Here is a 23,080-nt window from a genome sequence, read left to right on the forward strand (position 1 = left end):
TGTAACGCGGCGAGCGCGTGAAGGGCTGCGGGGCTGCGCTGCAGTCTGCTGGGCTCCGTTTGGGTTGGACGTGGGAACGCTACCAAAGGAAAAGCTTTTTTATGCGTCGCAGAGAAAATATAATTCGAGCAATCGTCTAAAAATGTATATGGTAACGTTTTTATTTGGATGAGCTACCGTGCAAGTTATGCAAAAATCCGTGTATGGTAATTTATGCAAACGTCACTTATGGTGCTTCTACAATGCAGGTATGGAACAGATCATCACAGTCAGAAAGATCAGCAGGCTTTGAGACTCAGCATCTTCACTCTTCATTCACATTTGGACTTGGAAACAGTGCTTTCCTTGGCGTTAGAATGTCAAATATATTCTTTAAACACTTGCAAACTTCAGTTTTGGTTCTACAAATACAGTACTGAGACCACATCACGCTGCTTGTTGTACAAAAATAACTTCATACACAGTCACACACACAGGGAAAAGGATTGTAAACTGCTGCCAGGGGCATTGTGCTTTCTTAGCACTTCCATGGGTTAGACTGCAAATAGTTTTATGTCACAGTTTAACTAAGATAAGCAAAAGACTGGAAAATAAGCTTTTCTGGGAATGAAAAGTGGTCACTTGTAAGAAAGGGATGAATCAATCACTTAGTAAAGAGCACAGCCTCCTCCTGAATCTGCAGTAGTGTATGGTGGCAATGTCCCTTGGGACTAGTGAACTTATTTTGCATCCCTACCAATGTGAAGTCAGAATCTTATTTAAGACCTGCTCTTCTCCTTGCGGTATGAGAGCAAACCTTGCAGCTCTTTGGAGCATAGCCTCACCTCTCTGCTTTTGGGTCCCTTCCAGCATCATTAGGTGGGCATCTGTCCCCCAGTTATCAGGGTTCCAATTAAGGTGGAGAGGAAATGTATTGCTGTTGGGACAATTTAGCATGAGATCGTGCCTGTCTTAGCAAGACTGAATAGGCCATGCTGTCTACACAGTCATGCAAAGACCAGTGATTCCACCTCTTGATTAAGATATTACTTACTGTGTGCCAAGATGGCAGAAGTTGTCCCTTACTGATAACTGCATCGTGAGCTGAGCTGTATGAAGTTCAGTTTTCCTGATGGGAACAGGAGTAACATGGCTGGAGCTCTACAGGCTGACACAAGCAGGACTGAGGTGAGCAAAGTTGTGACTGCCTAAATGTTTATAGTCATGTAGTTACGTTCACAGTGCAAGTCACTGGAACTGCCTCAGATTCACTTATATTGATGTTTCTGTCAAGTATGCCTCTAAAATATACTGTGAAATCTAAAAAAAATGAGAAATGCTATGGTTGTATGCAAAGACTTTCACATTTGTATGGATGTGAAGCAGCTGTGGAAAAGGGTCAGTGATACACGGTTGGCTGCAGTGCTTTCCTGTCCTGACAAAACTCTTACTTCTATGAAGTCACATTTTACACACGACCTAGTAGAAGAAATCAGTATTTAAATTACTCCATTGCAAATTCCAGTTTGGTAAAATACATCAGTAGCACAAGAACGTTGTGTTTTTCTCTCAGGCAATGAGCATTTAGTTTCCTTTTAAATTCTACTGACTACCGCTTGTTTGCAAAACGCAGTTTAACAATTAACTGCATTTCTGTCCACCTCTTGTCTTTCACTGACCAGCAGAGGCGTTCTGGAACCTTCTGTTTTCCCTCTCCTTCCGTTGCCTTCTGACCCCATGGGCTCTGTGGGGCTCTCGCAGGCGTTGGGCGCGCTGCTCCTGGGCGCCTCGCTGGCGTTTCCTCTGACTGTGATGTGTTCCCATCCACCCTATGAAGGATCGATAAATACAAAAAGAGAAACATCAGCCTGCAAGTACAGTATTTGCTGTACGTGCACCGCTGGTTTTATAACATTTATTCATGACTTCTTAACTTTCAAGTTACCTATTTAAAATCCAAATAAATGACTTCCAGCTATAACTGCGCGATCCATCACATTTAATTTAAAAAAGGAAATGAAACAGGAGCACACAAGTTGATTTCCTGCGGGTGTGCAAGCCCTTGCTAGCTCACCAGCTTGCTGCCTGTCTCCAAACAGCCCCCTCAGTGCAGCATGGTGCCCACACGTACCCCAATGCCGTAGTCCCACGCCAGGCCCTTGGGTTCCATCGGCTGAACCCCAGTGCGGTGGCAGACGGTCCCACAGCTCAGACCGTGACTTCCTTGCACTTTGTCAGCTATCACCCAGACCTTAAGAAAGCAAAAAGAGGCAGTAACAGCATTTGTTCTTCACGCTGCAATTCCCAGACATGGCAAATCTAAGCCTGCTTGACTGTGTTCGCAGGCAGCCCAGACTGCTCTAATTCAGACACCCAGCCGGATAGCTGGGTTGTAGTGGAAACAGTGCCAGAGTACAGCTTGACAGGAAAGAGGTTATGCATAGAAATGTTAGAGAAATAGAACATCAGGGCTTTTGAAGGAATGGCTGTATCACTACTTCACTGTCGTGTTCTGTCACGCTGTCAGGGTTCTGTCACTCAGATAATCATAGTGTGCAATAAAACCATGCCAAAGAACATTTGATTACAAAAATACGTTGAGCATAATTTTTAATAACCTGATGGTGTGCCAGGAAGCTTCATACACACCTGGTCCAGGGGCCCCACAGACATTTTACGGATGTTATTTGAGACATGATCCCAAGCAGATCCTTGCGGGTAGCTCGGCGTGATGCCCTGCCGGTACCACAGATTGCCTGGGGAACAAAAGGTCCTGGTTGCAGCTTGGGGTTTTGCTCCACATAGAGCAGGCACACATGATGTTTCTGACTGATGTTTTACAGCAAGGTCCCTACTTTGGAATGTGTGTTTCTGAGGTTACTCTATAGCTTTTCTGGAAAACTGCCACTGTTCTGGTTTGAAAAAAATCTTTAGGAAAAATATTTATATGAAGAACTACGGTTTAGAGATGTAGAACATGAGAGTAAGGTCTCTGAAGGAGACTGGTGCGAAGGGCTTGTTTCTTCATGGTGCAGCTACTTGTTTCTGGCTTTAGCAGCAGGAAGGTATTCTTAGTTCTGTTTTAGGGCTTCAGGCACAAAAGCCTTGTGTGCAGCTCTCCTGAGAGTCACCTCTGTGACTTTTTTCCAAAAAACAGCATGGATGGAGGAACAGATGAGGGTTGTTGCTTAAGGTGCTACCAGCTATGGCAAAACACGTCTCTTTTAGTAAGAAATTCTGTTCCTCTTGGAATAACAACCTGTCCAAGCAGATGATTTGGCCTGGACTGATGTATACTGATCTATTTTTTCCAACATTGATAAATAATTTTGAAAACCCTTACCATTTTTATCCAACACAAACACTGACGTTCGTCCTACCGAGACTTGTTTTAACTTTTGTTTTTGAGGTGAAGGAATGTGGTACCAGCAGTCACCTAGAAGTCAGAAATAGGAGAGTAAAATAATGAGAAAACAAGATCACATATAAGAGTTCTTGGAAATGTCTGCAGTGGAAATGCACAGCTGTGCACGGGAGCCATGGAAGATGTTGCACTCAGTGCATTTGCACAACTTCTTTTTGGAGACAAACTGCGTTTCCAAATCACCCAAGTGAAAAGCCAATTGACTTCTGTAATGAGCAGGATGCTATGATTATTCATGGCAATGTAGTAGAGCTTGCATCACATATAAGGTGAAGATTGTACCAAAAAAGTACAAGAGCTCACCTGCAGGTTTCTTTGGAGACACTGAGCCCCGATAGAAGGCAGAACCATCTCTAGCAACAGCCCACACCTGGAAAAATGCTCCAACCGAGATGGAAATGAAGGGCTGATCTGTTCCCACATGGAGCCAGGATGTTCCCTGACAAATCAGAGATGAACTGGTTAAAAACTTCTTGATAAATTATTTTAATGATTACCAAATGGGAGTCCCTAAGCAGTGAAAAATATTCTAAGTAATAATAATTAAAAACCAAAACCAAAAAGACTGAACAGAAACAAGGTTCCTGATCTTTGAAGATGATTGCATCTTTGAAATGAATAGTTTGATTGAACTTTACCAGGGCCTTTCCAGTTAAAATCTCTGGAATTCAGGGCCTGCATGTTTCTGAGTGGCTGGGATAGAGACTGACTTCTTGTCTCAAATTACTCTTTTTTGGTTATACAGACCAATAATCCCCCAAATCGACAGGTTAAAATCTGTTTTCAGATGCCATGTACAAATTCCCCGTCTTGCTGTTGTGCTGTCATACAGATGTGTGCAGTTGTAACAGGCTCAGCAGGAAGGAAAAAGAATAATCCCTGTACATGCTTGTCTTCTTGCACATTTTTTCCAAATACTGACGTATATTACATGTATGATGCATGCATATACAATATATGTATATTACATTTTTTTCCAATTGCAAATATAGTTCAAAGCTAGTGCACATAAGCCCTAATTTGTTGCTTCAGCACGTTTATGAGGAAAGGTGTGCTCCTGCTGGGGTGCTGCTACTGTTGGCTCCTTCCTGTGTGCTTTATTGGATGTGAGGTGTCGGTACTTCCATCTCGGTACACAGGAAAGTCACACCTGTAGGAATCCCAGCACCCCCTTTTAACTGAGCAGAGTTACAAAAAGCCAGTGGGCAAACCCCATTGATATCAGTGGCATCTAATTGCCACATAAAGTTAAGGGAAATTCTGTCCCAGGGCAGTTTACTTGAATGGGATGTAAATATTATCAACAATGGGGGAAAAAAGGAACAAAGCTATCAGTGCAGAAAGTGGAAGTAAAGCACTTACTGAAGAGAAATATATGGGGGAGAGGAGAGGAGGGGAGGGGAGGGGAGTTTGTGTGGAAGGGACCTTCAAAGATCACCCAGGACAGGAGAGCTTACTGGAAGCAGCGTGACACAAACTGAGGTAAGAAACATGGGCAGAAAATGGTCACAGTTACAGGAGAAGGACTTTGAAATCTGGGACACGAAGGGAAAAAAAATGAGGTGCTTTGAGAGAGGGCACTGCATGACTGCGTGTATGTACGTGGGTAATTACATTAAATACATCAACAAGGCAATAAAAATAAACAGGGAGCCTTACAGCTGGGTTTTGCTGTGTCACTCCAAGCCTGCAGAGCACGTCTCCTTTGTCACTGATTGCCCACAGTGCTACTGATTCTTCATCATCTGCATCTGAACTGGGAATTATGGAGATGTCCCACAGGGTAACAGGAGGCACTTCCAGCCATGGCCCGTTGGTGACTATCTTACATTTTCTGAAGTAAAAAAACCCCAGACCCATCAGAAGTACGTACTTTCTATAACTGAATCTGTTCCCTGGTCCGTTGTTGACTTCACTGTGAACAGTCCTCAGGTCCTTTCGTTAAATAGGTACAATAAGAATTTTTGGTTGTTTCTTTTGTTTTAATTTAAAATGGCTTTACTACATCTGTTCTGATTTCACTGCACAAAACCAAGGCTGTCAGAGGAGTTGGCAGCTTTTGCTGTCCTGCATCCTAGCTGTAAATCAGTGCACAGCAGCTGAATGGTGAAATCAGCTGAGAATCCCACTGTACAAGGAGCTCCACACACAGTTCATTCCTGTGTCTTGGCTAGGGGAATTGCTTTACAACTTAATTTTTTGGTGGCAACTGTTAGAAAGCAGATGTAGCATTCTAAGGTAAGCAGAGAAAAGGTTTCTAAGTTACAGATGGGTCATCCTGAGACTGGTGCATTTTTCTGAGGCAGCTGCAGCACAGTGGTGCTGCCTGCTAGGGAAACTATGTTAAATTCTGTGGTCACAACAGATATTTGTGTGTGGAACAAATACCCAAAAAAACTCAGGGCATTCCTCTGCCTCCGGTTCTGAAGAACAGCATCCGGCCATGAGCTGTTCCCTATCTGTTTCCAGCTTTAAGTTGAATGTTAAAGCAGGAAGAACTGTTCAGGCTTAAGAATATTTCTCAAGTTGCTTCATTTATTTCAAGTCCATATTTTGATTAAATGGATTTTGGTTGGTTGCATAGCCTGGAACAACAGTGGCTTGATGCTTCAGGGCCTCTTAAGATATCATACAAAGGCTGAAACACTCTGCAGCCTCAGCAGCAAACTGAACAATGCATAATTGTCAGATCACAGTCACTTGTTAGCATATTATTAGGTATTCTAGTAGAGAAAGCATAGGGAAGCTGGAAAAACAGTAAATGCACAGACCTTCCTTCTCAGTAGAATATAATAATTGCAGTCTGCTATTTTCCTGGTTCTATCTGGATGTGGTGCACTGTGATTTAAATGGGGCTGGGATTATCTGTGGCCTAGTGCACAGCATGTGGGAGTCATATGTTAAAACAGTTACTATAGATGGCACATATTCCTGTTGTTTTAGGTGAATTAGAATGCCTAGATCTCATTATTCCTTAATAATTTACCATATTGAGAGCAGATACAGAGAATCACTAGCTGACTTTTTTTCTACAGATCCCCCAAAACCGAATAGCCTATCTGCTTAAAATAAAAGCCATAATGCTATGGACCCTGAGCTTCTCAACTGGAGGTGGGTTATTCACTGCAGGTTTCCTTACTATTACTCTTGCTCACTGTGTGATGACTCCTCCCCTCGTAGTTAAAGGAGACTATGGGAGCAGTTAGCGTTCAACTCCAAACCTTGTGCTCCTATCTCAGTTCCTCACCTTGCCCAGCGCCTCCGTCGGACAAAGTCTTTCATTGTCTTGTGGCCATGGTAGGACCTACCAAAACAGATTGGAATATACGTTCATGAGCATGTCAGGGCATCTCCAACCTCGGTGGCAGCCTGAGAGCATTGTCTGTGCTTCTGTCCACCAGACAGACCTGCTGCCCTACCTCCCCTGCAAATTTCAGTGTTACTGTCCCCATAGGACAGGAGCAATCAAGGCTTGCTTGTCCCTGATAAAGCGTGGTTAATGTGCAAAACAACAAATGAGAAAAAGAACTTAAAAGATGCCTGTGAGGATTTAAAGCAGGAAAAGTTATCTCCTTACGCTGGAAAGTCTGCTGCATACTGCCAGCCTTCCCGATCAGTTCCTCCCGAAGTACTGAAATCCACGTACCAGTCGGACACCTATTGCCACGAGACAATGACAAGCACAGTAAGCACCGAGTGGGTCATAACAACAACCTATTTCAATACTTCCCCTTCCACCTTTTGGCATGCTTGCTAGAAATCTTCTACTACTTGCAATATACATTCACACAGAATTTCCCAGGTCTCTTTAATTCACCTGAAGAATGAAACAACCTGAACAGACATCTGTTTCCCACAAGACAAACAAAACAGCCAGAACCCCCAGCTCTTAATGTTCTTGTGACTATGGAGCACTGCTACTGTTGTACAAATGAGGAAACCAAGGTTAAGCATTGTGACAAGCCCACAAGAGAAACCCAGGTCACCAGATCCCAAGTTTCATATCCTACTTGCTAAGCCTTGCCCTCTTTGTGAAAAGACTTTCAAAGCAAGATTTACCCAAGACCACTGCGGTGAAGGAGGCTTGGTGCTGGCTTTGGTGCACTCCTGCAGCCCAGACGCATCGCTCCACATGTACCTGTCTGTGGGCAGGCCTCTGCAGTGACATCGTGCACAGAGAATGCAAAGTATTTACAACAGAATTCCAAAGGGGAGAGGAAAAAACTGCCCTTAATAATGAAGAAATGAAAGAAATGAAAGGTTTTGTGCGCTAACAAAGCTAGAACAAACCCTGGGACATTTCATTTGACATGAGTAAAAAAGTACACTAAATAATTGCTGCAAATCAAGAAAACAACCTGCTGCTATATCCAGTGACTGGGTTCCACCGCTGGTTCTCATAGATGTAAACACATTTCACATCCGACTGCGTATAAATGTTATCAGCACTGCTGGCCAGTCCTATGGGAAATAAATCATTTGGATTACAGGAAAGGTAAACCTCATAGACTCTGCATTTTCAGTTCCATTAGCCACAGTAGTATTTTTGATGATTCTGTTTCTTACTCTCAAGCTGACAATATCAAATTGCAGTGCCAAATCCTTCCCAATGGGTGCCCAGCTGCCTGTACAGCCCTACATATTAGAAAAGCTAGAGGAAGGACAGCATGAACAGCTGACTCAGTTGGGAAGATAAGAAAGAAATCTGCACCTCACAGGAGAACAGTCACCGTACCTTGAATGAAGCCCCCTCCATATCCACCAGTGTAGACCCACACGGTGTGATCGTATCCTATGCCCCACACCACGCCTCGGTTATTGCACTCTACCAGTCGAAGATGACCTCCAACTTGACGCCAAAACCTGCCAGAAAAGTGACAGCGTTTTACATTTACCCCATACCACGTCCATCAGGAACGTATTCTTACCCCTCTCAACTCTGTCATATCCTGAGGAAATGGCAGCTTTATTTCCTTGTTTGTTTAACCTCTGCTCATTCAGTGAGTGAAGGCAGTTGCCAGTTGAAAGCATTCCCTCTGAACAACTACTGCAAAGTTGCTGGAGGGAACCTGTCAGTCTCCTCTGGGGATGGTCAGGCTCTGAATTATATTGCTTCCCTTTTATTTTGTAGCTTATGTTTTGTTTTCTTTTGTGAGCTTGTTAGAACAGTCTGGCTACTATCTGTACTTCTTAGCAGCCATCCACTGCCTCTGCTGTAACTTCATCCTGATTCTTAATTCTAAGAATTGCCTTTATCTATCAATAATACAAATATTTCATATATCTGCTATGGAGATCAGAAAAAAAAAAAAAGGGCAGATTTAATTCTCCCTATACTTTTAATCTTGGCAGATGAATCCTTTTGTGGGCTTTATACAGCCAGTCAGCTGTGGTAATTCTCGGGAGAAGAATGGGGAAAGTAAAGAAACCACAGAGGAGTACTTTAGTTACGGGAATGGAGGGAGATGGCCTAAACTGCAGATCTCCCCAAGTAAGGTGTAAGAGGACATCTGCTTTGTGATTTGTCAGATGCTGAAGGAGCTCTACCCTGAAGGAAAGTGGTTACAGTATTTCTGAAGCGTTATTACTGAAAGGCACTTTGTGAAATAACTCAAATGTAGGGCTATTTAAGCTGAAGGTTTGGCCTTTAACCCATCAGTTCTGAGGCTGATTACTTTGTGCCTGGAGAGCTTGCAGAACTGTATTGTCATAGTCGTAATAGAACTAAACAGGAGATGCTCCTGGGCTACAGTGACTGGGGAGAACTGAGAACTTCAGATTTCCTGACTCAGACACTGATACAGATGGCAGCCCATCAAAGCCACTGACTGGACATGGAAGACAGATTTTGCAGGATGGCAGCCCATGCTAAAAGCACAGCTTCTTACATTTGATCGCACGGCATCGGCTGTGGTCCAGCCTCCAGCTCAGGACTTGGCTCGCTAACGAAGATGTCTCCTTTACAGCTAACTGACCAAATGGCTTGGTGAGAAGGAGGGCCTTGAATCCGTCTGCTTTCACAACAAGACATGGTCAGCAGAGACAGCTAAAAAACAAAAGGCAGAGAACCAGAAGGATTCTTCTTCAGTGAGAACGGCAGATAACCGCAGATTCACAGCAGAGGAGACAGGAAGCCTCAGCTGCCTGTGAAGAAATTTGAATAGGACTTTTAAAATACTTGATTTGTGGAGATACATAAGGGGCCCAGATAGTGTAAATGCAGTGCTCAGATTTCAGAGACTAGCTTTTATGTCTTATCTCAAAGACGGTCAGCTTGAAATGAAGAATTCACAAATTACCCAGTCATGCATTTCTTGCTCTGTTGTGGCTGCCAGGCAGATTGGCCATCGCTGCTTTGTCCTTTCAGGTGTGTACAGGGCAAAGGAGTGCTTGCCTTCCTTCAGAACTTCAGCTATAATAGTGACTTCATTCAGGAACACATGAATATACTAAGAAGAGAGAAAATGAATGTGACCAGGGTGAACAAACTCAAGATATTCCTTCCTCAGTGCCGGCAGTCTTGCACTTCAAGACAATGAGCAAGGCCTCCTGACAAGTACAGCAAAGAGTCAGTTCTTGGTACAGAAGGAATCCTGCTGCTAACATGGAACTCAATTTCCAGGCCTATGCCTCCTCTGATTTCTGTTGCATGTATGCATCATCCCTACTTGTCATGACTCTGGCCAGCTAAGCTTGTTTCTTTCCTCACAGCTGGGAACATTTTGAGCTTCCAGAGCAAATCCCAATTAGTGCAAAGCTGATGGATTAAGCACTGTGGATGCTTGCTGAAGGGGCGTTCTGACAGAGAATTAACATAGCTCTAGCTTAGAACAGCTTCAGGCTCACTATTACCCTGGCATACCTTCAAATTGATTCCCAAAACAACATGTCATAATTTATAATTAAAAACACTTCTTTTCCTTCACAGGATCTTTCTTTGCCATGTGTGATTCTTTTGAGGTCTCAAGCTGAACGCACCTTTTTCTCCTCATGAAACATGTAGTAGATGAACAGGATGCTGTCACGCATTCCGTCGCTCCCAGTGAACTGCTCGAGTGCCACTCGCACATCCATCCATTTATGAGGCTTCCAGTTTCTCCACCATTGCAACATCCCAGTTTTAACCCAAACTGACTGTAATGCAAACACGAATTTTCCAAAGTAAAGAAACTGCAAGGCTACTCCTTGTCCCAAATACTGTTTCTTGTGAGCACAGGAAATCTCTGCTGCAGGTCTTTATCACATCTGTTAATTCTGACACAGGGTATATTAGTGTCAGGGACAAACAAAATGAAAACAGACAAAACTGTATAGAAAGGCACTGAAATGATGTGTAAATCAGTTACTGATACTATTGTGTCCCTTATTATAACACAGTTTCTGCTCCCACTTACCGGGGTTTTGACATAATCTTTTAAAATTGAATTAAAACTCTGGACTCCAACTGTTTTTAAACAATGAATTGCAGACTTAGCAACTGGCATTCAGTAATTAGCTGTGAAGAGGCTCAAACCATGAATGAATCTGAAAAGAGCTGAGGAGTCTTAAAAAGGGGGAACTTCAAAGAGAAGGGCTGCCATTTCAGTGCTGCTATTGATACTATTGTCACTGCTTTATTGATGCAAGCTAACTAATCACCTAATGGTCACAGAGGAACAGGGAGTCACTATTTCAATTAGAGATCCTCATATTGTGGTGGAATAATTCTTACAGTGTTCCATGGCTGCAAATGTTTTTCTGACTTTGATTCTTCAGGATATTAAGCCATGGCTGACCAGTGCTGTATTTATGCCTATACAGAATGATGAGCTGATGTTTTTAGGTGAAAACTGCTAGCCAGTGTTTGCTAAGCTGCTGGTTTCCCACAGGGAACCTTGACAGTGGTACTGCAGGAGAGCTGTCACAGACTAAAATAAAGAGGGGAATAGAAAGCTGACAGTAAATTCAGATCAGTACATCAGAAGTGGATTGTTGATACCCAATATTGCTACATCCAAGTGCCCAGGAGACAGACGTAGGCGTCCTCATGGCTTACCTGCTCAACAGCCTGTTCGTAGTGCCTGAAATTCTCCAGTTCTCTCTTTGTCCTTTCACTGAGCTGCTGAAAGATTTGCTTTCGCCATGCTGCTGTCTGTGCTGGAGTGATGGACAGAGAAAGAGACTGCGCAGAGGACGACAGACCTGGAACAGAACCCAAACCAGTACATTTCAGTGACCTTGGAATACAGTCCTGTGAAAAAGGAATCCTTGACTTTCCTTTGAACACCAGACTGAGCCAGTCCAGCCTAAAAGATTTTGCTACTTGTCACTCACTGGAGATAATTAGCAAGTACCATGCATTAATTGTTATGCCATTAGAAAACGCAGGGATGCCACAGTACATGGCTTATTTTGAAGATGTGGTTATATTCCATTATTGCCAGAGTCGGCGTTCCAGCCTCATTCAGTTATCAGTGGGGCTCAGTTTACTGGGCCTCTCAGTGACTCCTGTCTTACCCTTGTCTCACTGCGGATGGTAGAGGGCAGTCAGAGGTTGTGGCATTTGCCTCTCTCATGAGAGCCTTTCTCACTGCTTTAGTTATTATTCAGCACTGTTTTGGGTTCTGCCCGATGCTGCATTTCCAGCACACTGATTATTTTTTTACCAAATTCTTACAGAAGCTGAGAGAAAATACCACCTTTACGTTTTTGTATCTCAATCCCAACATGCAGCACTATCTTCAGACACGGAGTGTAACAAAACACTGCATTGAGCTAATGTGTTACCAGAAGTTTTGCACCAAAACAACAAGCAACAAAAATCATTTTTATAATGAGTGTGATTAGCCGTAACTGGAAATGATGGTCTGCTGCAGTGACTGAACTGTACCTGATGGAACAGCGAACCATTTCAGTGGGCTGTGCAGATCTACAAGACAGCCTCCCCCGGACACCCAGGCCCACAGTGGGTGCTCATCAGCTCCGTACTGTTCTTCAGCTCCCACAGAGAACATGCCCAGGGAAGACAGGCTGGATGTTTCTGCAAAGGTGCTGATGGAGAGGACTGCATGCCTGTGGGCCTCCTTTAAGTCAATGTTTGTCCACTGCAGCTCTGCAGGAGGATTTGGATTTGTGGATTTACGGCTTTCAAGGTGAGCTTTCTCGTTATTTGCTGAAGCAGCAGGGGCTTCTTGATCAGAGTCCAGAGGATCCACAGTCACACTGGCAGGTGCTCCTGCTGCCTGGCTGCCTGTGCTGCTGGCTGCTGCTCCCGTTGGGGGTGTGCTGCTGAAGTTTGTGGGTATGCTTGAGAGCTCTGTGTCCGAGGAAGTGTCTGCATCACCCTGAATGATGGCGTTTGTGTGGTTCTGAATATCATCGGTAAAGAAACAGCCAGCACTGAAGGACAAATAGATAATTAATTAACTACAATTCAAATACTGTAAAGTAAGACAAGCCCAAGACCACAGAAATCAACGCAGCCTTCCAGCTTTAGGAGAGATACAGTAGATTCTTTTAAAGGTAGGAAACTATCATTAAGAGAAGAGTAACATGAATCTGGCAGATCAGTACAGTAAAACTGAAAGACGAGAGGAGATTCCACTCATTTTTTGGGGGGGAAAAAAAGGGTGTTCGCTGCCTACAACTCTCAGGAAAACACTGAAGCAACATCACATTTTCTGTATATGAAATAGTAGGATTTTTAAAAGCCCATTATTTTGTGATTTTTGTCTCAGCTAGAGGGGGCTTCTACTCAGAGCAATGTCTCAGGTAGCTTCTGCAGCATGCCAGCAGCAGTGTGCAGTGTTGGCATCTTGCACAGCCAACAGCCAGCACCCAGCAGGGAGGTACTGCCTTCATCTCCTGAGAAAGAAACATGGTGACACTGAGAAGGGTAATGCTAAGTGGAGCTTGCACTCCTTCGTTGTATTTCACAGGTAATGTCTTATTTTATTAAAGAGTGGCTCACATAGGGATACTAAAGCCTGGTAAAACATGTTCTGTACTGCCAACGTGCAGTGAGCTCCAAAGTGGGAGCATCAGCTTCTGCTCTTAGAGCAGCAATTGCTGCCCACTGTTAATTTTAATGGCAAAAAAAGTAAATGCTCTCTGGTGTACATAATGGTTAGATGCCTTCTCTGCTTCTCTCTGCCTGTACCAAAGTATCTCCTAGCATTGAAGCTCCTCGTGTACAGACTCAATCAGGTATTTTACGAAGCACCTGAGCAGACTTGTTGAGCTCCCCGTCTGAGATCTGTCACTCTCTCGACCACAAACAATTGCCTTCCACATCTTCCCACTGAGCTCACTTGGCGTGACACCTTGGCGAAAATAGATTGTTCTGTCATCACAGCCAATTCCCCAGACCTAGGGAAGGAAAGGGCTTGGTGAAGGAAACGGCATGGAATGTAGCTGGGTACTGTTTACAGAAAAGGTGCAGCACTGGAAAATTCACTGTGAAAATCTGCCAAACTCAGCATTTTCCCTTTCTGTTCTTGTTTACTGCCGATGCTGTAGTTGCAATATCAAAATTCTGTACCATCACAAGAAGACATGAATGTGTCACACAGGCGATGTGCTGACTGCTATCTTCTGAAGAACAAAGCCATGCATTGCTTCCTAGCAGTTCAGTCACATGGACCCTCTTGGGCATTGCTGATGGCCCCCGGCTGTGCAGTGAACACACGTAGCCTCACAACTTGTACACAGCTATCTTACCTGGTTATTTAAGCCTACGTTCACCATCATCATTTCTCCAACCATTTCAATCCAGCTTGTTCCACATGGATTATGTGAGTTCACACCTCTTCTAAACCACACCTGCAACAACAACAACTGAAGTTTAAGGTTTGCCCCTTCTGTACTGTACTGGCATGCTGACAGGTGAAATTTACTTTCTTCAGTGCACCAGTTTTAATCAGGTGAAGATAAAATAATTCTTAGGACAGTTACAGTTTCTCAGCCCCTGGAAAAATATTTGCTCTTACATGTAAATTGTAGGCTATTTGTTGGTGACTATATCAACTTCCAAATAGCATTCCTGTGAAGCTGGGACGATAGAAGGAGCTGTCAGAGGGATCTTTTCAGAGATACTGCTCTATAAATTGCCTACTCTTAGATTAGTTTTTACCAATCAGAAAGTGTGTGTGGGCTGGGTACCTGGAAGAATTTCCAGCTGGAAGTTTATATTTAGGATCTGGACTTATAATGGCAAGCAGCTATGTTAGAACTTGTTGGTTGAAATGTGTGGCAGACCCAGCATTTGAGTGTTTTGGGCAGATTTGAAGAAAAACGTGTAGTGGAAATGCTGAGTCGTGGCCTGAAGCAGTGATGGAGCACCTGGTGGGAAGGAGGGCAGCCCAGGGGAGCTCAGGTGCATGCAATGCAATGCAATGCAATGCACTGAGTGATGGAAGGGTGGAACCAGGATCCACCCCTTCCCAGCCCTCATTTAAGGGCTGGCAGTGGAGGCAAAGGGATCTCATTTGGAGATCCTCCCTGCATACCTGAGGCCTTCTGAAGGCAAGCAGCTTTTCCCCCCTGCCCCATTTCTGTGTTCATGTTTGTTGCATTTGGGCGTATCCTCACTTGCTGCAGCCTAGGATTTTCTTACTGTTGTTGTTGTTGTGCTTTTCATTGCATTATAGCCTTACAACATATTAGCTTTTCTATTTTTATATAGTGGCTTTATTGGCACATGGAGCAGACAGGATGCAGTTGGGTACAATGGCACAGTTGACAAACAGTGCCTCATTAATCCAGAGTAACTCAATTATTTTAAACCACTAGGCATTCGTTTATCCCAAAATGCATGTCTAAAGCAAGAGCTACTCTATCGTGGTGTGACTGTCTTGACTTATAGCAGTTCCTGTGCTTCAGTCACATAACATCATGGGAAGCCCATGAAGGATACAGCCAACGAAAGAATCTCATTCACATTGCCTATCTTCTATGAAACTTTAAGTTCTGGAAGTTACAGTGTGAAAGTAAGGGATCCAGAAGTATTACAGTGTCTTAGTGTTTGACATCAAACGTACTTTCTTCCCTGGGAAGATTCAATATCAAGAGATCTGTCAAGTTGCACTCAACTATGTGTATCACAAACCAGAGAGCATTCCTATAGCAAGAGGGAATGGAATTCCCCAAACTGTAGGTATAGGAAGACCAAATCACCAGTGTTTCCTATGAAAGTTACTTGCCCATTTCAGAAAAGCAGATACAAAAAGGAAGTAAAAAAAACAGGCCCAGGGCATTAAGCTCTTACTTTCCGATCCTTTGTGACACACCACACCACATCAACACCCACAGAGACGTGCATGATCCCATTTTCAGAGCTTGGGGACTCCACAGTGCTCCAGGAAATTCCTGCAAGAAATAAAACACAGAAGCCATTGTATGTGATTTTTCTTGTTAAACGCTACAAAAACCAAAGGAGTTTCCCAGTGAATATAAAATACCTTGAGGGTTATTCCTGTCAATTCCTTCTCTCACAATAGCTTGCCCTTCCCACAGAGTTGCCCAAAGGAGGTCATAGGGCCCACAGCTGATCTGTGCAACTTCACCAGGAGTGCTGATTAAGGACCACGTGGAACCTTCTGGATTGTGATGGCAAACATTTTCTCTGTACCACACCTAGGCAAGTTTTAAAAGAAAGAAAAATGTGACTACAACAATGAAACTGTTGAGACAAGCATGATGACATCTTGATGGACTGGAAAGAACACTTCTTTAACAAGCACCTTTTTTGTTCTTTTTGTTCCATGTTTGCTCTCTGGCCCTTAAAAATATTTTTATGCTATTTAAGATTATTTCTTTATTTATTAAGGGAGGAGGTGTTTTCACAGGTTAGCTTTTATCATAGAAATGAATCTGGATTGGACACGTGACTTGTTGCAGTAAGTTCTGTGTATATTTCAAGATTTAAAACAAAACCAACACTTCAGTCTGTCACAGTGTGTTTTAAAGAAAAAAAACAACCAAGGAGGAACAAATATCCAGCACAGATGTGTTCCTGTTAGAATGAGAGCCCAAACTCACTTTCACTGAGCACAGTTTGCTGCAATATGGGTAAAAATTCCATTCTCTGTGCAGCTCTCAAGAGACATCCAGTCCATCCGCTGGCCTGCTTGCACTGCCTGCGTGCTTATCTTGAGACCCCAGTGGGTGTAAGAGCATCAAACAAAGAAAGCAGCGTGTAGTGGGCATATGGATGCTCAAAACACAACTGCTCAGTGCCATAGCAGCATTTTTAGAAATACACTTTGCCTCCAGAAGCTTTCACTTTGGGAAATGAAAGTGTCTTATATGTCAGTCAAGTAAGCCTTAGGAGCGGGATGCTTGTCACTTATTACTGGGGAGTCTGAGGCATAGGAAGTTGGTTTTTTTTTTTTTTTTTTTTTTTTTTTTTTTTTTAAACAATTTAACCAAGATTTTCTACTTTGCCAGGCAGAGTGAAGCGTGATTTAAAGTCTCAGGCTACCTGTTAGAATGTTGTTCTTCATGAAACCACAAGATAGAAATTGTTTAGAGACAAAGAAGGCTACTCAGCTCTAACAATAATGGAAAGAAAGAAGCCATCTTTACATCACTGAGCAAAAGATGATAGACTTTAGGATGGCCTAAAAACAAAGAAAAAAGATGGATAGTTTTCAATAGAAAATGATAATGTTCCAGAGCTGGATTCCACATTGCTAAGTTAGGAAACTCTAACAGCACCTCAAATCTCTCCAATTCTAGAGAACTTTAAGGAGCAGGCCTTTCTCTTTGTTAAGTGGTGCCACAGTGAGCAGTTTTCAGGACCAGTCAGCCCAAGTTTGTAAGACTCGGCTGTTTATAGAGGTTTAATGCTTCCAAAGCCCAGCAACCATAGGAAATACTAAGCCTCCCCATTTAGAGTACAGGTTGTCAAACAATGTAGTCTTACAGTCAGCAGTTCTTAGATCATCTGCCAGATGCACAAACAGCATAGTTTCTTACCAGTGTAAGATGATAACAAACCTGTCTTGCTTTAAAAGTATTTAATTCCTTTTCAGTAGTAATTCAAATTAGGAAACTTATGTAATATGCACGCACCCTTCCTTGTAAAGAAACTGCCCATACTGATAAGCGGCCGGGAGGCTCATCGGTGATTTCCCATCCTCCAGTCGAGATGTCATTGAACGGGTCTGGCAGCCGGTCTGGGTCATCGTGTGACACAATCTGAAGCAAGGGTAGGATGGTTGGGAACAGAAGGAAAGTGCTGCAGTGAATTGGTGAGCTGGCTGACGGCTTAGTTTGATCAGTGTGGATGGCTTTAAGTATTGTTTACTAAAATGGTGAGGCATGGAGCTTCTGCCTGTCATTGTAGGCTACTAGATACAGAGTGGAGAAACAGCTGGAGCAACACGGAGTCATTGTTTCAGCCCCCAGCTAAGGAAATTTCTGCTGCAGAACACTCCATGGAAATGTTCTTTGAATTGGAGAGCTGGAACATCATGAACTACAATTTCTGCACGTTCTCAGAACGGAACAGAAATTATTAAAAGAACAGTTATTCATACAGATAAAGGACAGAGCTGGTAAATGATGCTAAACAGGCACTGTCTTGAAAGAGAATGCTTTGTGAAATAACCAGGTAACTTAAACAGTTGGTTTGAAATTTGTAAAGGAGCTGAGCATCTCTATGGCATTAGCATGAAATGTGGCACCTTACTGCCACGGGTTCCTATGGAAAATCCCAATTTCCATTTATGCTCACACAAATTACAAGGCTGGAAATCAAGGAATCCAGGTCCAAATTGGAGGGCAACGATAATCAACTATAAGCACAGGGATATTAGTTTGTGATTTCAGAAAAATCACTTCAGTTAATATGAAAAAGATCTCCAGAACCTTCGCCCAAACATCCCGTGACTTGTATCTCCTGTATCTGATCCACCTCCTGCGTCTCACACAAGAATTCCATTTCTTATCCTTCGTGTACGTACTGGGGAAGTCTATGGCGTAAGTCCAGCCCTGCAAACAGAAGTTTTCTTTCATGAAAATCTGCAGCAAGGAAAAGCCCGAAATCTTTACTTGGAGGAATTCTGCACACAGTCATTCTTACAAACCCAGCACAAGTTTCTGTGCATGTCCCAACAGCCTGATTAAACAGACCAGCTAATTCTATGAAGGATTTATGAATCATGTCCTAATTCCTCTGCATGATATGTACAGAACAAACAAGACACAGTAAAGCATTTTGCTTTCTTCATAATGATTATGAAAAGCAGTGATACCGAGCTGGCAGCAGTTCATGGCCCAATGCAAGGAAAAAAAACAACTTCTATAAATTTAAGAAGCCTTCAAACAAGATTCTTCCTCATGCTGTGCTGTAGTTGAGCTATCTCCCAGAAAGAAGCAGCTATGGCAAGTTAAGTGCTTTCTATTTTCACAGACCTTTCTCCCACTTCTACAAATGCCTCCTAGCTTACAGACTAAGGGTTCCCAGAACAGATCTCTTTTCAGTATTGTTCACCTACCCCTTTCTCTGTTGGTTCCCCTCCAATATTTTCATCCACATACCAGTCAGACTCCCACTCCCAGTGTGGTGAAGGCAGTGTGAAGCTATCAAGCTGCTGATGCTTCAGCCCGCTCACATCGCTCCACTGCCAGCGGTCACTGGGCAGTAATTTCTCACAAAAGCCCCCGACTGGATTCCAGCGCTGCCAGGAAATAAAGGAAATGTTTTACTTGAGGTCCCATCGCCACAGTGGAATCTGCAAACCCCAACGGAATCATGAGCAATGGGTTTATTTTCAGACTAGATCAGAATGAGATTGGTTCTTGGGGTGGATGAGCAGGAGTTGATGCTGCAACTGCAGTTCGTGTTCTTTGGAAGCAGCTTTTTTAAAGTATCACAGAAGGGTTGCTGGGCTGCAGTGCTGGTCCCAGCCGAGTAGCTTTCAGCTGCATAAACAGGAATGCCCAGCGATGCAGCTTACTGCTAGCAGTGCACTGGTGATGTGTGACACTGCAGTGTTAGGATAACTGCTGCGTAGATGGCACTGGGATTTCTGGTGTAACTCATGGGAGAAAGATGATTAGCATCTTGCCTACACTAGGAAAACAGCATTGTTTCTATGCCAGAAACCACGTCAAGACAACTACATCAGGAAATGCTCTTGTACCTTATGTTACAAAGAGGATTTTTTTTTCCTAAATCTGGCTTTAATCAGTTGCAGAACAGATAACTTGCTTGGCTTCTCACCAGCACAGCTGTGATTCTTTTTTTTTTCCCCCACAGTGTTGCCCATTATAGAAACACTGGTGAGGTTTGTCAGGTAATGCTGCCCTGCATGTCAGGGTGCTGCTGGAGTTTAATTCTGTTGTTGTTGGCTCTTGCAGAAAACTTTTTTGTATTTTCCAATATCCTGTTTTCCATTTTTCTTAGGCTACAACAAACAAAAGTTTACAGTAACAAACCAAATAGCTTTTAAAGTTTTGCACTTCTTAAACAACGTGTTTCCATGGAGAAGGAACATTCTGGAGTGGAAAGTTAAATTAAAAAGTGTTAAATTATGTATTAAATTAGTTTGTTATATTTTCACCTATGTAGGTAAGTTAACGTCTGTTCTCAGCTTACATTTCTCCCTTTACCCCTTAGAAAGCTGTGAAATGTATTGAAGAGAATCCTCCTGTTTTGTCTCTCAAATAATTTCTGGTTAAGTTAAAAAGAAAACGGAGAAGTTTTCTTTAAAATACTAATTTAAAGACATTCTTTCCAAGTATCTTCCATGGAAAGGATCATCTTAATAACATTTTTAATACAAAAAAGCTGGAAATGGACTTTAATGAAGAGTCAGTGCCCATATCAGATAATCCACTGATACATTACAAAAATAGTATTTTCTTAAGAATAATGTGCTTTTGTTGGCTGGAAGTTACACTGGATGTTTCTGTCAGGGAATGTGTGCTTGTCACCCACTGCGCTCATCAGCTCCCATCTGAAGCGCTGTGCAGAGTGCTGCAGCACTGCTGCCGTTGCTTTAGGAAAGACTTTCCTTTGGGAATGAAAACACTGAAAGAGTAACGTACCTGGCACGTTTGTGCTCCTCAGAAGCACAACTTACAGGATGAGAAAAACGTGCAGGGACAGCTGGTCTAAGGATGTACTGTTGTTTCATTCTGAAGAGTAGATGGCAGAAGTACCCATAACACCGCATACCTGATTTTCATAGGTTTCTTCCTGGTATCTGATGGGAACGTCGCCCGAGAATACGTAGGTGTACACCTGATGGTCGCAGGCTATTCCCCAGCAGCACTGCTTGACAGCAGAGACCCGCTTGAATTCCAGCTGTGCGTCCTTACAGAGCTCCCAGTATTGGCCAACTGTAGGCAGAGTGTAAACCCTCCCGAAAATGTCAACAGCCCACAGAAGGGAACTGGGCATGGCCATGTCTGAAAGGCAAAAAGGGGTGATCAATGGAAATGTCGGCTTTGAAAAACGGGTTCCGTTCTGCTCAGAGCCAGCCCCAGTCAAATGACGTGGAAAAAATGTGAAGAGCAGTATTTTAAAAAGAGCCCCTGTGAAGCTGATGGCCAGGGCTCTTTCAGTCAGAGATGTGCATTTAAACAACCTGTATGCTTCCGAAAATTCACACAGCTGAATTAAGATATTCAAGGCAGCTGAAATAAACGGCTTTCTGGGTATCGTCCTTTGAAATTTTGAGACGGAGTGTTTGGAGGAGAACTGTGGGAAATCCCAGAGGAACGGAAGGTATGCGGGCCGTGCTGCAGGCGAAGCCGGGTGCCTGCGGTGCTGCTGCCGTTCCCGGGGCGGCCCCCGGCCCCCGCCGCCTCCCCCGCAGCTCAGCCGCGCTGCCGTCAGTACGGCTACGGCCGCCGCGATGAATGCGGCGGAACCGAGACGGAGAATTCCACGCGCAGCTCCGCGCCTGCGGTTCGGCCCGGCAGCTGCCGCCGAGCGCCCGCAGCCCGAGAGCCCCGCCGCGGGACTTCGACCGCGAGACGGCCGCAGACGACGATAATTCATCGGGAAGGAGCGCGCGTCGCCGTTCTAACGGCGGCACCGCGGCCGTGGGCTCGCCGCTGCGCATCCGCGCGGATCTCGGAACGCGTCGCACGAGCAGCGCCGAGAGACCCAGGGCGGCCGAGGCGGAGCCGTCGCCGAGGCCGGGCAGCCGCCCCGCGCCCACGGCTGTCAGCGCCGCCCCGTCCGCCGCTCCCTTCCCGCGGGGCTCCGCGCCCTCCCGCCGCTCACCCGCCCTGTGCCGGCCTTGCCGCTCCTCTTCTGCGGAACGGAGTCCGCTTCGCCCCGGCGCGGCCCGGCGCGGCGGCCCCGCAGCGCGGCGGCGCGGGGCGGTGACGGCCGCGCTCCCAATGGCCGTCCCGCCGCCGGTGGGCGGGCAGCGTCACGGCAGCGCCCTGTGCGGGGCTGCGGGAGGCTTCCGTTCCCCGGGGAAAGCGGCTGGGGCAGGAGAGGGCGGCTCCGTGCGCTGGGTGCCGGTTGCCGGCCGGGTTGGAACGAACGGCGTTTACGTGGGGTTGCGCTTAGCCTAAATGTAAACACCTTGTCTGGAGCATCAGACCGAGGGGATCCTTCCTGGCACAGCTCGGGGTGTGGGGAGGGGAGGGAAGGACACCCAACGTGCCGCTTGGCCTCCTGCGGCCCGCTGCCAAACAGGGAGCTGCGGTGCAGGGGTTTGCAGGGAGAGGTCCACTTTTGATGCCACGTTCCAAGCCGTTCTGAAGGGAGTCAGAAATCTCAGGAGACAGACGAGAACTTCCACGACTGTCAGTTCGCACTGCCACGCGAGGAGACCTGCAAAGAAAAACTATTTCTGATTATTGCGCATACCAAAGATAGTGCAGGAGGATGGAGAGCTGTCCTTCATTGCAGGCCTCCCTCACAGGGAGCGGGCAGGCTGATGGGGATCAGACCGGGGGCTTCTGGTGGCTGTGGAGGACACAGCAAGCTCTGTGCCCTGCTCTGTGCCCCATGCCCTGCTCTGTGCCCCATGCCCCACTCCACGGGCTCGGTGTCCATGGGGCAGAGCTGCCTGCCATGTTACTGGGCGCTTTGCAGCACTGCTCCCAGCACCATTCTGATGATTTGAGCATTTTAGTGAAATTTATTTATAAAACACCATTTGATGATCAGAATTTCATTCTGCAGGGGTTTGGGCAGCCATGTTTCTGATACAGTTAGTGGTTATTAGTCCAGAAGTCTTTTTAAGTGGATGAGACCAAGACCTATTTTCTGGGCATCAGAAGAAGTTAAGGAGTATTTTCTGTGAATTTCGCACGGCTTGGATCTGAACTACAGCCCTGTGACCCTGCCCGACTGCCCGCGTGGCAGGAATGGCTGTGCAAGGAGCCCGGCTCCCATGACATGCTGCTTACAGGCAGAGCAGCTTCCTCGTGTTGGAACTTCCACGTGAGGTCGGGTTCCACGTGAGGTCGGGCGCCGTGGCCGGCAGCTCCCGGCTCCTGCTGACGGCTCCGCTGCACCTCCGTGCCCGGGGGCTTCGCGTACAGCGGTGCCTGAGGCCGAGCTTCGTTCAGTGGCTGTTGTTACATTAGTGACGTCTGTTCTGTAAGGAGGTAACGAGGGATATTTTGTAAAATCCAGAAGGATTTGGGCCAGGCGTTGGTTTCAGTGCCCGGCAGAGCGGTGAGGTTGCTGCGTGAACGAGGGACAACGTTACTCCGCCGCGC

The 23,080-nt window shown here is 45.1% G+C and overlaps 1 protein-coding gene across 2 annotated transcripts; it reads right to left on the reverse strand.

The window, feature by feature from the left end:
* Positions 1 to 137: 137 nt before the first annotated feature.
* TECPR1 (tectonin beta-propeller repeat containing 1) lies at positions 138 to 21,697 on the reverse strand. 2 transcript variants are annotated; one of them, XM_042863987.1, is made up of 25 exons: positions 21,624 to 21,697; positions 20,568 to 20,800; positions 18,883 to 19,065; positions 18,254 to 18,376; positions 17,456 to 17,581; positions 15,841 to 16,015; positions 15,648 to 15,748; positions 14,102 to 14,203; positions 13,605 to 13,750; positions 12,273 to 12,781; positions 11,439 to 11,584; positions 10,382 to 10,537; positions 9,703 to 9,852; positions 9,292 to 9,449; positions 8,139 to 8,266; positions 7,762 to 7,864; positions 7,463 to 7,559; positions 6,981 to 7,060; positions 6,651 to 6,707; positions 5,063 to 5,237; positions 3,707 to 3,842; positions 3,323 to 3,415; positions 2,629 to 2,735; positions 2,111 to 2,230; positions 138 to 1,808 (listed from the first exon to the last, which is right to left on the reverse strand). In XM_042863987.1, the coding sequence occupies exons 2-25, from the start codon at positions 20,796 to 20,798 to the stop codon at positions 1,614 to 1,616; spliced, it is 3,597 nt and encodes a 1,198-aa protein (XP_042719921.1). In that variant the 5' UTR covers positions 20,799 to 20,800; positions 21,624 to 21,697; the 3' UTR covers positions 138 to 1,613. The 2 variants fall into 2 exon arrangements, with proteins under 2 accessions (XP_042719921.1, XP_042719922.1); XM_042863988.1 differs by lacking the exons at positions 138 to 1,808; positions 2,111 to 2,230; positions 5,063 to 5,237 and having other exon boundaries at positions 2,644 to 2,735.
* Between the last annotated feature and the right edge of the window lie 1,383 nt (positions 21,698 to 23,080).

The sequence above is a fragment of the Lagopus leucura genome, unplaced genomic scaffold, assembly GCF_019238085.1.
Source record: "Lagopus leucura isolate 7727_CA_CO unplaced genomic scaffold, USGS_WTPT01 Super-Scaffold_760, whole genome shotgun sequence".
In the NCBI taxonomy this organism is placed as follows: Eukaryota; Metazoa; Chordata; class Aves; order Galliformes; family Phasianidae; genus Lagopus; species Lagopus leucura.